We start from the raw sequence: 16123 nt of genomic DNA on the forward strand, positions 1-16123 counted from the left end.
TTGGAAAGACAGGGCACAGCCAGTCATTTTAAAGCTCTGCTGCCCCCTGCTGGAAGAAATATGAAGCTACATCTGTCTGTTGTAAATGGGAGAGTGCTGATAAACGATGCCATTTACCATGAAAAACATGTTTTTACTGGAGCAAACCTTATTGACAAATGCAACATGCTAAGAAACAAGCAAACAAATGAATAAATAAATTATAAATAAAAGAAAGCCATTTTTAATGACCATCTCACATAACATATTTGCATGAATGTAGGACATTATTTTTGATTTAGTCCAAATCCAAACCACTTGTTTGTTCCTGTGTTTTAAACATAAAAAGTAAGGACATTTTTCTTTGGTTGATTATTTCTCTAATAATAATACCAACAGGTGTTGTAGTCACCTTTATAACAAAGTTATATACCCTGTTGTAAAGGTGACTAATCAGGCTTTCCAGTGATTTATAAAACAACACCAATTTGCACTATTAAAGTTGAGAAATAATCAAACAATGCCAAATATGAATAAATATATTATTATTGTATGAAATGCACTACTCTACAATTTATTCTGCTACAAGGTGATTTCATTTCTATAAATATTTGTTACATAACAAAGCAGTGTGTTGCATAATGTGTCTGATTGTAGACAGAACTCCATGGCGATATTATTATTGCAAGTAACTCATAAAATTTTCATGAGTCTGCAGCGCTCTCAATGTTTAAACCCTAACCTGTTATAGACTTATTTTTAGCTGTTTTTTGCTCACATTTGATAGACTTCTAAATCTTGTAAAGGGTGCATAATCATTCTCATATTCACAGCTTGTTTTTATCAGTCATCAAGATTTACTTAGTTTTATAAATAAAGCTTTATATTGTTTTCTTTCACATGCTCGGCTGTAGATTTGAAACACACCAGTGAGTCAAAAGTCTTATGGTGGCATGCTTTGGTTCATTTTAGAGATCATTTAAGTGAAACACATAAAATTCTACAATTTTACTAAATGGTAAATAAGTCAGATGTGGATCTTGATCCAGCTCCAGTTTCCAGGATCCATATTCAGTAAAAAGGATCTGTCCAGAATAAAAAAAATGTATACAGGATAAAACCAAATTACTTAAGCATGAACACTGTAGATAATTTATTGCAGCAGAAAGTTGGCCAGAAAGCTGCCTTTGCAAACACTTTCTCTTGTATTTTACATATATATTTATTTTATCTATTTGGAAAAACTAAAATTTTTGCTTCCAGTACACTCAGATATAGTCTGGCTGACATGTTCCTGAAGCAAAACAAAAATCCCCATCAGTTCAGAGTAGAAGTAAATATTTGCACTCAGCAGGTTTCCTTTTAAACGCAGCCAGCAGATGCTGCACATCCACCTGATCTCACTCAAACTTCTTATCTTCAACCTCCAACAGATAAAGTGTACTCCGACGCCGACCTGCAGGACTCGTCATCAGACAGTGAAGATGAACTGATGGGTCAATATCAGGAAGCAGTCAACCGCTCCCAAGGTCTCCGGGGAGGAGCCAAGGCAACCTCTAATGCCAAACACTCAGGTTTCAGGTGGGAGAGCCGGCAGAAGTACAGCCCTCTGACTGCTGACTATGACGGCTACAGCAGCGAGGCCTCAGCTGATGATGGTGGGTTGGCACAACAGCAGCATTCCTTTGCACAGCTGTATAATGAGGGGTTGTTTTCCTCTTATAACCTCAGTGATCTTAAGAAAAAGAAAAGTACCAACTCTTCTGCGCCTCTGTACCTATGAACACAAGCACACGCTGATGCACTTTGTCAGTTAAATCAGAGAGGTGATCAAAGCGAAGCTCCCGTTCAGCACACTCTCCGTGGGAGGGTTGCAAAACAGTCAACTGTCTGCATAATGTGCTTCACTGCAGCCTCACTCTTCCTTTTTTCTAACACAGTTATTTCCTATCTGCCAGACTCCTAATCACCCTCCTGCTCGCATGAAGTTTTTCTTTATTTATTTGATCATTTCATGATAGTCTAAGTCCCGGGTGGATTACTGAAGCTGACCTCTTTGGATCATCTTTCACAGCACCAGACTAAAAAAGTGTGCTTTTCAATCATTAAACGTGAACGTCATATCTTCCCACAGATAACGAACACTTAAACAGCTCAGTAATTAACACATTCAATACAGAAACCAATGTGTTTAAACATGAAGCTGTGCTTTAACAGCGTGTGTGTGGGTGGGTTGTAAGACTGTGTGCTATTTTTTTGGCTTCATGATATATTATTACCACAACAATTTCACTCTTACAGACTAAACCAACAGATATCATGTTAATTAAAGACTGAGCAAGCTGTTTCACGTCTGCTTGCTTTGTGCTAGTTAAGCTAACTAACATCTGTAAATCCACTTTGGATCTTTTGGAGCCAGAATGATGGTCTGGCTGCCATGTTGTGCCAAAAAAATTGCTTTGCCAAGAGGAGCTTAATGGCTATAAGGCTTCTCTTGAGACTTAAGTATTACATTTTATTTTTAGTTTGTTTGTTGCTGAATTTACATAAATCAGTGCTGGACCTGAAAGAGGGGACGACAGAAAAGAGAGTAAACAATAGAGAAAAATATACAAAAGATAGGAAACAACTATAAACAGAAAAAATAGGACAACCAGCTGCAACATCTGTAAAAAAAAAAAAAACAGAAAACATTTACGGCTCTAAATAAAAACACAGTGGTGAGTGCGTGACGGTGGATGGGCCCCAATCTCCAGGGACAGCGCCCTACTAGCCCGGATACGCAGCAGCCCCCTGAGCATGAGCCCAGAGCCAGACCCAGGATGTTGTTTATGCCAAATCCTGAAACTACCATCTGAATATCTCACCTGAAACACAGACTCATCAGATCAGGCAACATTTTTCCAACCTTTATGAACCCATGCAAGCCCAGTTTCCTGTTCTCAGCTGACAGGACAGACACCCAGTTACCTGCCTAAGTTGGAACCAGCGGTTATTTGAGTTACTGTTGCCTTTCTATAACTTAAACCAGTCTGACATCAACAAAGCATTTTTATCCAGACAACTGCTGCTTACTGGATATTTCCTCTTTTTTCTTTGTTAACCCAAGAGATGGTTGTGTGTGAAAATCCCAGTAGTATTTAGTTTATTTTTAAGCATGTTTTCTGTTCAGTCTCTGGTGGCCATTTGTTTGCTTTTATGTAATATTAGTAAATCTTTGACACACTGAGTGCAACGGGCAAACTTCTCCCAAAGAAATGCCAATTTATACAGGAAAAACTAACAAACAAAGCAAATTTACAGGAGATCTAACTTCCATGGACATCATTGTAAGCAGCAAAGTTATTTCGGTCTATAGAAGTCAGATACTGGGCTATCAGATTATTTTAACATGTGAGTGAGTCGTGAGTGAAAACCTGCTGTGCAGCACTTTGGTCAACCAGGTGTTGTTTTTTAAAGTGCTTTATAAATAAAAATGTTATGGTAAATGAAATGATAAAGAAGCTGTTTATATTACCCTTTGTTTAATAAAAGAAAAAGAACATCAATAACAAGCTTTCCATATTGTAAAATACCACAAAACTTACTTTATCCCCCTATCATATCCTGAAATCCAATATACAGGAATGCTAATAAAACAGTATCAGTGATGGCATCAATCTACAAGATATTACAGGATGTCGAACTTATTATTTAGAGAAAAAAAAATAGCAGTTTAAAAACTGGATTTAATTGTTGCTAAAAGTAAATGCTTTGAAATGGTTCAAAATTAGATAAACTAACACTAATGAGTCATTAAAAAGCTTTATTAATGTAATCTTTATAAGGGCATAGAGCAGGATTTATGTGTTGCACATCCTCAGTTTTATGATGACTTCAAAGGCAAAAACAATCAAATCTTTGTCAGAATGGTCATTTGGTGAATCCTGTATGAAGCTGTTTTGTGTTACATAAAGCAGTCATCTCCGAGGATGCGTGTCTGGCATAATCAAGCCACGTTTTAAAGAGATAAATATTACACGACATGTTTCTGCCTTCATTCGCAAATCTGTCGTCCTCAACGCAAGTGCTTCTCAATGATTTGCAGCTAATTCTAGAAAACTTAAAAACTCTCTGAGACGGACTAATTTTACCAATTTGATTTTCTTTAGAAATTAATTCTGTAATATCTTTTGTTAGAAGTTCCTCATAACATTTTGTTAAGCTCATCAAACTTGACAATGTTCCACAGATCTGCAATGACAAAGGTGTCCATCACACACAGTAATGTTATAGATGTGGCAGTTTTATTTCAGTTCATCGATACACTGTCCTCTGATTCAGTGGTTTTCAAACTTTTTGAGTCATTACCCCACAAGATAACATAGGTTGGTGTTTGCCACCCCCTCTCCCACGTGTCGACTTAGTAATTAATGGTATGATGTAAGGCTGGAAAACTGTCAGAATCTCCATAAATAAGGAGGATAAAGCAGTTTTAGGTGGTTCACTTCTGTGGCACCTACATGCCCAAAAGCAACTTCTTTCATGGAGATAAGGTCAAATTTAGATTTTTAGTATAGCATGTGTACTAACTTTGTTGTTTCTGTGTTATTGGGTTAAAAAAAATGAATGTGCTAAATTCAATTTTAAAGTTTTAATTTTGACAGCCCTGGTAAAAAAAAAAAAAACAAAAGAAAAATCCGAAATTTATACTATAAACTTAGACAATATATACTTTTTACATTTATCCGGTTACCCCCCTGAAGTTGAAAACCACTGCTCTAATGGTACCTTACTGGGTAGTGGGACTAGTGTTTATTTATCTATTGAAATACTTGCATATTTAGGCTAAAAATCTGTAGTCAACAGATAAAAAATAGAGATTTGTGTGTTTGTATTTCTATTTTTAGACAATATAATTACTCATAAACTGAACATGCAAACATTGTTTGGTTGGCATTTATCTTCACATTTGACTTATTTATTTATTTGTTTATTTGTTTATTTTTACCTTTTTATGTAATTTAATTTAAAGAAAGTTTTTTTTGGGGGGAGGGGGGCAAAGTCATGACTGACTTGTCTGTCAGCATAATATAATAATTGTAAAGCAAATGTTTTAATGAGACTTAGAGAAGCAGCGGTTTGGTCATGAGTACCTGGCAGCCTTAATTAGAAATGTACTTGGGTTTATTTTCATGACAGCGTTTGAGCTGTGGAAGGTCTTGTTGCTTTCTTTGGCTGTGTGGGCGTGTGATTCACCTTTTAAAGGTGTCAAGGATTAGGTAGAAAATTGGCACATGGTGTTTTTATTTAGAACAAGAAGGCTGCCAGGAAAAAAGTATCCAAGGAAATGCTGTCATGTCTCCAGCTCCTCTAAAGTTTTGGATCATCGCATGACGATTACTTATAATTCAGAACACAGTATCCTGGTCTGTGGCCAGGAGAGGACGTGAAGTAAAAACTGCCATCAATCTGTAGCAGCACAGTGGTTGAGAATACTGGAGGTTCATTATTTTCCTCCCTGTGGTACGGCTTTGATGGCTGTAGTTTTCTCTCCCAGCAGGCCATCATGGATCAGCTTTGACAAAGCTCCGGCCTCATGCCAGTGCTGACATTAGGTCACGCTTTTTTCTCCTAAACAAAAAAATGATTATAAACGGAGACATAGGTGGGTTGTTTCCTCGATTCTCCTTGACAGCTGAAGGACGTTAATTTAATTAATTTAAGCCAAGCAGTCATAAAACCTCAGAAGCATCTATAATATTTTCTCTTGGCACCCACAGCTGCTGCTTGTGTTTGTCTGTGAGTATGAAGAGCTTTATCCCCAGGACATATGTATTATACATGAGGAGAATTGTGCCAGAGCTGCAGAATCAAGGAGGGTATGTGTCTGCTCATGGCTCAGCTCAGCATAACAAAACACAAAGCAAGCAGAAAGGAGGAAATGATCTAAGATTTGTGCAGATCTCTCCTCTGCTGTCAGCACCCCAGCGTGACCACTAGATGATGATAGTGTCACGTAGCAGCACGCCACAAGGCTCCTGCCTTATTTTTCTCATGACTGTGGACATCAAGCAAGCCCTTATCACTGGAATCAGTTGTCTTATTTTCTGCAGAGAAATTTCCAGTAAAATGTCAGCTGCATTCATAACCTTATTTTGAGCTAAAAGGTAGATGAGAGGGTTGAGTTATTATTTCACTTTTATCTCTTTAGTGAATTAAGATGGAAAACACACCAATGCTGGACAGAACGCAGCAAAATTTTCTTAAAACACAAGAAAACTCAAAGCTGTAGCACGTGAGTAGCACTGACTTCTGGGTTCATTAAACATATCTGGCTGAGTCTGTGTTACATTGTATGATGGTTATATGTGACTCTATCATTCCTTGGCTTTGTGTAGTAAAAGCTGAAAGATGGATGTTTAATTAAAAATGCCTCATCATCTCATTTAACTCTCAATTAGTTATAATATTTAATATTAGCTTTAAGATGGCTTCCTTCATATTTCTTTCCTATCTACTGCAATTCAAGCTCAAAATACCAAATTAAACATTTAAATTAATTGTTTACACACTGGTTTTTATTTTACTTGTAGTCAGTTATTTTTATTTTTGTTCAGAGGATATGATCTGGGGTCCGAAGATTCATACCTGACCATTTTCATTGGGCCTAATGTCAATTTCCCCAAAACTTGTGCACTGTTAACTGCAAGCATATAAAAGCAGAGAAGTGCATGTTAAATGTTGGACTTTGTTTAAGAAAAATAGACAGTATTGATTATTGTGAGTGTTATCTGTTAAGATTTGCCTTCAACTGTTATCACTTCTCACAGCTGCTTTTTTCATTCAGCTACGTAATTTCAGCCTATATTTATTACTTCTTATGACTTTTGGAGTGGTCCTTTAGACATAAAAAATGTGGATTTTTGAGTTCTTAGAAGGAAAGTTGAACAGGAATTCCTCAGAATTCCTGAGGAATTGGTTTAAAAACTCAAAGGAATTAATCTAGCCCTGAAATTAAAATCAAACATGGTTACCTTGTGAACCATTTAAAGCCTGACCCAAGGAATAAAGGACAAAATCTTTATTTTATTATTTTATTTAATCTGAAGTCTTTATTTGGCCTTTTGTAAAAATGTTAAAAAAAAAAAAAAAAAAACTGAACAAAAACATTTGCATATATGTCTTCGACTTATTACGGTGTGATATGTGAGAATTATCGTAGTGCATCCATCCGGGTAACACATATCAGATTGTATTTAAAACAGGGTTCTGAGCAAAGTTTTTACCCTAAAGTGATGCAACTGCATGTGGCACATCAGCATCAAAGGTTTAATGTCATGATAGTTGCAGTAATAAATTGTTTATTAGCCAGGATGAAGTTGTGCTTCCATAAAGGTGACTTATACTGTCTCTGTGCCCATCCTTACCTACACATCCATAATAACGTCAGAGCATGTGGAACTAGTCAAATTGATAAAGGTTACACTTTGATAAAACTTCTAAAAGGAGAAAAAATCTAAAGAAAGTGCAAAATGTGTGTGACAAAACAAGAAATGAAACCTTTTTTTAGGGTCTTTTGTTTATTTGGCATAATATTCTCTGATTTCCAGTCTGATAATATCACCCAAACTATCCAGAACAAAACTATCCAGCATTCATTTTTCAGTAAAAAAAACATTCATTATTAAAAAAACCAACACTGAAACAGGGTTTTTAAAGTAGCGGCAAGCATGATCATGTCTGTTATACTTGATCTATGCTTGATAACACACTGCACAACACATATCAGTGTTAAAATAAACTAAAATGGACTTTTTCTTGACAGAGTGGAGCCGTCACTGCTTGTTTAATTGATAGTTACTGATACTGAATCGTTGCTATGTGGGATCTGTACTGAAACTCAAAGGTCCTGAGTGGTCAAGTGTGTTTCCTCCTTCCTTCCAGCCTCATAAAAAGCAGAAAGTGCAGCTGTTCTCATTTCTCACCTAAGATATTTATACCAGAGTTTCACAGTCAAGTTTCACAAAAAATTGTTTCCCCACTTTAAAACACAGAAAAGCAAAACAAGCTCGTCGAGAAGGGATGAATCTCTATGAAGTAAGGGTGGGTTAGACGAGAGGAGGAATGGTAACCATTCCAATTAGAGGGCTGGAGAAAAAGAGTAGTGCTTTTACACTGCAGCTTCCTTCAAATCAACCGCCCCCGGCTCAGCGGGGGGAAAAGCAGCTCAAAATGGATTTGCTCCTTTTATCAAGCCCTCCGTGACACTTAGTTAAGACTCCTTTTGCCTCCATCCTGCTGTTGATATGTGCCACTTTGAGCTGCTGTCTCACTTACATTATTAAGTCTGAAAGTTTCAAGAAGTTGGGAGAAAGCTGGATCAATGTGTCTGAGGGAATTACGTCATCACAGCGTTGGCTTTTTCCAAAAGTTAGGAGACAACGTAAGAAGAGATCCCTCCCCCTCCTTACTTATTTTCTTACTTATCCTTTGTTTTCTTTGTCATTTTTGCAAGAAGCTGGGTTAAAAGCATTCCTCAGCAGTGTCCCTGTGGGAGTATTTGCATCGGCTGCTCAAATTTTTGTGGATCCATGTGTTACAAGAGAGCTAGATTTGAGAATGCAGTCAATGACATTATTCAAGCTTCTTTGTTAGAGCAGCAGAACATTAAGTATAGTGTGTTTCTTTGCCTTCCAGCAACTGAATCATTTAGAAAGGTGAGAGGCTTGAAATTCGTGGCAGTGTTCAGTACACCTCTTAAACAATGCATATTGCATGTTTTATTTAGATTGTGCATTCAAGATTTCTCTCATAGAGCATATTAATATTGTGAGGGCAGGTGGTGTAAGAGCCATCAGACAGAATGAGAAGGAAGGTTGTGATAAACAGAATTAAATACGTATTTTAACAAAGAACAAAAAACTGAGTTAATATTTAGCATCAGAGGTGCAAGAAAAAATTAAAGCATTGATACTCTAAGACAGTCAAATGTAGGATTTAATTCTTACTTACAGAACAACTGTAAATTCGTTACAACAACAAGTACGATCAGATATATTTTTCTGCAGAGTAGTTCTGATTCTTAGGCATGAAGTAAAAGATCAGGAGTAACAACAGTGGATTAAGCCACAATTTTGCACATAAATTCATTTGTTTAGTTTTTCATTAATACTGTTTATTCATCTCAGTAACCAGTCTTTCTTTTAGGCCAGTGTTTTGTTTTTAACTTTCTTTTTCCTGTTTTTTTTATTCTTTATTGTCCTCATACCTCATGTAAAGCCCTTCCAGAGAATAATCCCTGTCTAACCTACAGTGAATGTACTGTTACTCTTTAGCAGTTCTATGAAAATGTCTAAACCAACTAAGAATAGATTGAAATTAATAAAATAATTGTGTCTGTGTCTAAAGTCATGAACATTACGCCTTTTTCTGGATGTCATAGATCTACACAGACCTTTTAGAGTCCTGAAAATTTGGGGGTGTATTTTGGCTTTAGGACCAAATCTTCACAAATGCTCAACTTTTTAATGCTGATAGACCTCTTGTTCATAGCAGCTTGTTGTGTTTATTTGGCTGTAACATTGCTGCTTATTTTAGAGAGAGAAAGTCATGTAAGTCTGTAATCATCTTTGGCACAACCCTGGAACCCTAGAAATGAATGCTACATCTTCACAAACTGCAATATGCAAGTGACCAGTAGGGTTATTGTAGGGATCAATGTGATTGGATGTCCATTGGGTCAACAGTGTGGCATGGCATGCTTGGTTTAGGGGCCGTACCATCAATAATACCATGTCTGTTGTTTTTTTTTTCTGCTGTGATTTCAAAATGAACCAAATAGTGTACTCCTTTTTTTTGCCATGTTTCTTCTTTTGTTTAAAACCTACAAATTGAAGAACTCTATCCAATGCAGCCCCCACGCCGGTAACAAGTGTAGTACTCAAAGAAGTATGTGAACAATTATGCTCACTGTGGAGCCAGTTGGCTATGTTAATGTGAGGTTAAAAATCAAGTTTATTCTCTGCCCAGCTTTGTATTTGATTTTAAATTGTGTGACGGTATTCTTTTACACTGCCTGAAGGCTGACTTTAGTTACCAACATTATGATGATTTAGTAATAAGGTTCTTTACTATTCAGCAATATAATTTGGTTACACATTATTTCCCTTTTTCTCTAAATAACAAATAGATTTACAGCATCCCGCTATCACTTTTTGTTAAGAAGAGGAAATGGGTAAGGTGCAAAAGAGAGGTTTAGTGTATTTACAGGTCGGTGATGCAGTCACATACAGTAATGTGATGCAAGTTGCTTTTCTTTCAAAGAAGGCAAAGTTGTCTCTGCCTCTCACGTCCCAGGTGCTGTTGCCATCATTGGATGAGTTGGTTGGGCTAAGAAAGAGCTTTCATGCACTAATCTTCTACAGATGCTAACTCCCTAATGTCAAGCAAGAAAATCTGTGTGTATTAATATTCTGACATGCTATTTTCTTTGACATAAGGCAAAAAAAGAGAAAAAAAATATTTTCTATATTCCCAGCATGACCATGAAGTTCCACCTGCTCTTGTTGTGTGTTGTTGCATTAAGCTGTGTTTGTATGATATATTCATGGTAACGTGCCTTCCGTTGGTGGTAATTTCTTCCTAACCAGTCAACTGCATCCAGAGGATGAGGCGAACTCCACCGCTGGATGAGCTTCAGCCACCTCCCTATCAGGATGAGAATGGCTCTCCGAGGATGTCCTGCACCCTGTCCGACCTGGGTGATGCCAAGTGTGACCTGTCCCAGACCAGCGGCAGTCCCCACCTCTCCTTTGGCAAGTGTCCCAGTGAGGGCAGTGACGGCCATGAATCTGAGAGTTACCTCAACAAGGGCTATGAGGAGGACGTCCCAAGTGACAGCACAGCTGTCCTCAGCCCAGAGGTAAATTTCAGTATTACAATATGTAATAAAAGATGTAGGTTTGTATCAGACATTCACCATCTCACTGGTTTCTCTAGGATATGTCAGCTCGAGGATCAGCTGCACAGCTCCTCAAAGGTTATGAGCCGGATCCTATTGCAAAGTACGGCACCCTGGATATTGTGTTCGACTATGACTCTGAGGAGCAGCAGCTGTCTGTGACCATCATGGCCGTGACTGACCTTCCCTCAGTCAAACGCACTGGGAACATCTCCTGGCAGGTCCACCTGGTGCTTCTTCCCACCAAGAAGCAAAGGGCGAAGACGGGCATCCAGCGAGGCCCGTGCCCCATCTTCACAGAGACCTTTCGCCTCAGCCACGTGGAGTCAGAGATGATCAGCAATTACGCCATCCGGTTCCGCCTTTACAGTATGCGACGGATGAAGAAAGAGAAGGTCTTTGGAGAGAAGGTGTTCTACCTCACCAAGCTCAACCTTCAGGGCAAAATGTCTGTGCCGGTCATATTAGACCCATGCTGTGCTCTCCCGGTAAGGAGGATCAAAGCAGGTGCTGGCTTTAAAGTACACACTCAACACCTCGCTAATTGCTTCTCTTTGTTGATTGGTCTTTCATCTGATTGGATAACATTTTTAGAATGGAGGAGTCGATGACAGCCTCCATTTCATATCAGGGGAAAAATTGTATCATACCTATGTTTGTTTTGCTTTTGTTTTGCCTTTTAAAATGGTGCAGTGGTTTAAATACGAGTCAAAAGCTATAAATCGTTAAAAGAACCTAAAAGGAAAATCTGAAGCCACAAGAGAGCATTATCATATCTACAAGGATTAGCCATGAATTAGTCCCCTTGCCTCTCTAAACTTTCAACATTACCATTGTTGTAAAAGTACAACAATAAATGGAGGGAAACAAATAATAATAATAAAAAAAAAACTAACAAATGTTTTCTTTAAGGATTTAATCTGTTTCATCATTTTTTGATAAACTCCTCAAACAGCGATTGTCTCTTGGCTTAGAAACCAAAATGTTGTACTGACTTTTTCTACTTACTGAAGTAGAGAAAATAACCTGCATTTAAAAATCTTTTTACATTTCCACCTGAAAAATATTCTAGAAATTCATCCAATAACAGCTTCACAACTGTAAATGCAATGTTGAGAAGCACAGATTGTGTCAAAATCTCTTCAGCAAATGCATTATTTTCTCTATAGTGGCTCTTCATGATGAGGTCTGGAGCAAGCGCCTGCCTAGGGATGACATGTCGTCTTGCATTTTAGAGATTTCTGGAGAGGGTTAGGTTGAGTTGAAGCTATGATTGGTTACATATGCAGTTAGGTTCAGAAATATTTGGATGACACAGTTATTTTTTCTATTCATCAAATCATGTATAAGTTGCAGTTTTAATATAAATATAAGTGCAGATCTCATGAAGGATTTAGAACTAAACGGCTCTTTAAAATACAGAGCACCCATTGTCCGGGGCTTAAATGTAATTTGAATTAACATAAGCATAAATAAATAAAAAAGTTCATTTTTAGCACTTTGAATTCTTTGCCTACCTGAGATCTGGTATCCATCAACTCTTTGTTTGTGGCTCTTTCCAGCTTTAATTTTGTCTTTCCAAATAAGTTAGAAGTTAAATTGAGATCAGGTGACTCTTTTGGCCGTCGAGAATATTCCACTTTTCTGGCTTTAAAAAATGTCTTAGATCATTGCACAACTGTTTTGAGAAGTATTGTTGGACAGTGACCTGATCAAAAGTTTGTGCCATTACACTGGCTCCATGTGTTGACAAGGGATTACAGGTGTGGGTTTATCTAGTAGAGATGGGATGACCTGTAAGCCTAATAAAACCTTTTTAATATTAATTATTATAGCCTGTTACATATGATGATTTTGATTTGATGTAATATTGAATTTGCTTGAGAGAAACTACAGTTTTTTTATTTTATATTAAATCTATCACAGATATAACAGGCCATGTGAGGCCAAAGTGGTGGGTTAGCAACAGGGAAGATGGATGAACAGCTAATTGGGCAGATGTAGCTAGGTTGTATCAGAATGCTTATTTCTTTGTATTCTGGGTTTTCTAAAGGCTGCTGAGAGCATTAGGAATCAAGGCAATGATAAGAACTGATGACGATGAATATTTTATTTCTTGTGTTGAATTATTGATGTTGCAGCAGAGTTTTCTGAGTGTCTGCTAACATTTTCAGGGCGGTGAATCACAGGTCAGCCTCTCAGATATGACATGCAGTGAAAGCGCCTCATCATTCCAGTCCATCAGTCAGACTTGCACACCAGAGATCCTCGTTGGCCTGGTGTACAATGCCACTACTGGGCGTCTCTCTGTGGAAGTCATCAAAGGCATCCATTTCAAAAACCTGGCTGCCAACAAGCCACCCAGTAAGTACCCTAAAAGGTTTCCCTATGCTACTATGTCAAGAGAAGGATGACATTTTTATGATTTGTTTTTAAATGCCAGAACAGAAAAGGACAAGTTCAGCCTGTGCATAGGAGTTTGCATCCAGATAAACATAGTGCATTTCTAACCTTATAATTATGTATCATTTCTTTAACAAAATGCACTCTGTTTGCTAAAATACCATAAAGAGACTATGCACAGCTTGTAACTTGTAACTCAGTCATAGTCTGTTCTATCTAAGCCGCATTTCCTGCTTTTCAGTTTTCCTCTGGTTAGATCCCTGGTTTTCCTTCTTTGTAAGCTTCCAGGGATCCGAGTGAAAAGTTCAAACAAAAGCCACCTCTTGTTGAACTATGTGTGATATTGTTGTTGGCCTTCTGACCCTGTTTCTCTTTCCTCGCATCTATTGTTATGTCTGGGCCTGAAATTCTCTCAACCTACTACCTTTTTGACATCTTGGTCCGTTGTTTTTCTTACTGCTGTCCAACCCTTGTTGTCAGATGGGCTGTTCTGTTGTCTAAAACACTTGATAGGTGGACAGGTTTATATTATCCGAGGTGAGTGTCTTCCTGCCCAGAAGTGAAGTGCTATCAGTGTTAAATTCAGGACCTTTTCATTTATCTTCATGGATGTAGTTAGATAACACGGTTTTTGTTTAGTTAGCAGAAATCAGTCTTCGAGGTTAGTGTCAACAAAAGTTCATATTAGGGATGGGTGATACCAACATTTTCCCTTTGGATACCATCAGTTTATGGTACTTTTTCATCTATATAAATACCAATACTTTTTGCCTCTTGAAGGAAAAGTCACACATTTGCAAAGTAAAATCTTTCTTGCACAGACAATATGGAATTTGAATGAAACTCTTAAACATAAATACTTCAAATAAATGCTTAAATAATGATAAAATGATTATAAAATATGTCACTGAGTATATGAAACTCGTTAATATACTGTATATTATTAGTATATTATTATATAAGATTAAAATGAATCTTTTTAAAATGATGAAGAATGTAGTTATACTACAAAATAATGTAAAATAGATTTCTTTTCAAGAACCTTTATGAAGCCAGTAAAAGATTAAAACATACCATTATCATTCCTATCACTAACAGCATCATCGTCATCATCTTGCAGTCACATACATGTAATTTTATTGCCTAAAGCTCAGTGATCAGAAATTAAATTGCACGTTTTGTATTAGCACAATGGTCAGATATCAAAGTACTGATTCCAGAGTGTTGATACACCCATGCCTAATTTATATGTTTATATAATAAGAACTTGAACATTAATTAAAATCTGGCCCAAAACTGCAATTATTCAGGTAAAAAGTGGATGAATAACATATGAGTCTGAGTAACACTCGTCCATGAAGATGCTTGCTTGGAAACCTCATGCCTGCATGTTTGAACATGTGTGTTTTATCATGCATGGTATCCTTTCACTTTGCTCCCTCCACCTGTTTCATATTTCTGTGTGTTTGCGATGCCTTTAAGTCTTTCATGTTGACACTCAAAAGCAACATTTTTCATGCTTACGCAGTATTTACAAGCTGATGGGCAGCTAAAAAGGACTTTTGGCTTTACTCACACACACTTTGGCATGCTTTAGGTGTATTTATATATATATATATTTCAGCTCTTCCAACACATGAAACAGAAAAGGGACTTCTAAAAAGCACATTCACTGTCTTCTCAGTTATTGCCATGTTTCTTGTATTCACAAACGTCTAGCTAATAAGTAGCTGCCAGATTTTGTTGGTGTTTGTTCGATCGTGAATTGCATTTCTACACAGTCTTCAAATTGTACGTAGAAAATAGTCACATCTGGTAACACTAACAAAAAACCTTTGTGCAAAATCCACACGAAGGCCTTGATTGACTTTGTACGTCTCACAGAGTGAAAAAAGCTAGATGCGTAGCACTTTCAAAACTCCTTTTCTGTCAATTCAAAACAGTAGCAAGTCGACGAGTCAAGTCAATCACCAGCCGCAGCCCCTCTCATTCAGCAACAATACCAAAGAGCCTTGCATCACTGCTGCTGACCACTTAAGACATCCACAGCTCTACAGAGCCTATTCAGCAGCAGTCAAAAAAGAAATCAAGGCTATTTTTTTCACTCTGCTTTTATGTCAAAGAGAGCAACTGAATATGTGATTCAAAGCGGTGAGCTAGGCGTTGGAAAGCAGCTGGCACTCGACAGCATGAAAGCCTCAGCAATTCATTCCTTATACCCCCTCTTAGACAGGAACATAATACACGGCATTATTACAGAGTGTGGTTGTAGACGAGGGGCGAAACACTCTCAGAAACCCATTGTGATTGCCAGTCTTGCCTCTTTTCCTTTCAGCTGGATTTACGGCTTCAGTTTAAGTCATGATTTCTGCATGGAAATAAAAAGTGAATAAGGAAACGGTGAATGCTGAAAATCACTTGATAATGGCTGTTTTTCCTTTTAGCTCTTGCCTCTTCAGGGTTTTATGAATAAGATTTATCATGAATTATATTTTCTGGGAACATGCTCTGATTTATACTAAGGAAAAATAAGGGGTCGAGGGAATCAGTTTAGAACTATAAGGTTAAAATACTATTCTCTGTTAGTGTCGAACCAGTTAATGTTTTATATCTCATCTAAATGATACCTTATTAGAATTATGCATCTTTCACTCCCTGTATGTGTTTGAATCTGCATATCCTCTAAAATTTGTGGCTCATGTTTTGGACAGAGCATGTTTTGGGACACTGCCCTGGGCTCTAAAAGTCTTTGCACAAGTCATACCACTGACTCTCTGTCAAAGTCAGAGAAATAATAGC

At 37.4% G+C, this 16123-nt stretch overlaps 1 protein-coding gene across 3 annotated transcripts in view; it reads left to right on the forward strand.

Moving 5' to 3' along the window:
* syt14a (synaptotagmin XIVa) overlaps window positions 1-16123 on the forward strand; it is a 40289-nt gene that overhangs the window by 19727 nt on the left and 4439 nt on the right. Inside the window, exons 4-8 of one of the 3 annotated variants that reach the window (XM_041972165.1) lie at window positions 1413-1637; window positions 10611-10882; window positions 10960-11409; window positions 13096-13285; window positions 13784-13861. In XM_041972165.1, coding sequence (XP_041828099.1) covers window positions 1413-1637; window positions 10611-10882; window positions 10960-11409; window positions 13096-13285; window positions 13784-13861 — 1215 coding nt within the window. The remainder of the gene's footprint in view (window positions 1-1412; window positions 1638-10610; window positions 10883-10959; window positions 11410-13095; window positions 13286-13783; window positions 13862-16123) is intronic. The other 2 variants (XM_041972166.1, XM_041972167.1) reach the window with 2 other exon arrangements.

Source organism: Melanotaenia boesemani, chromosome 20 (assembly GCF_017639745.1).
Source record: "Melanotaenia boesemani isolate fMelBoe1 chromosome 20, fMelBoe1.pri, whole genome shotgun sequence".
NCBI classification, from domain to species: Eukaryota; Metazoa; Chordata; class Actinopteri; order Atheriniformes; family Melanotaeniidae; genus Melanotaenia; species Melanotaenia boesemani.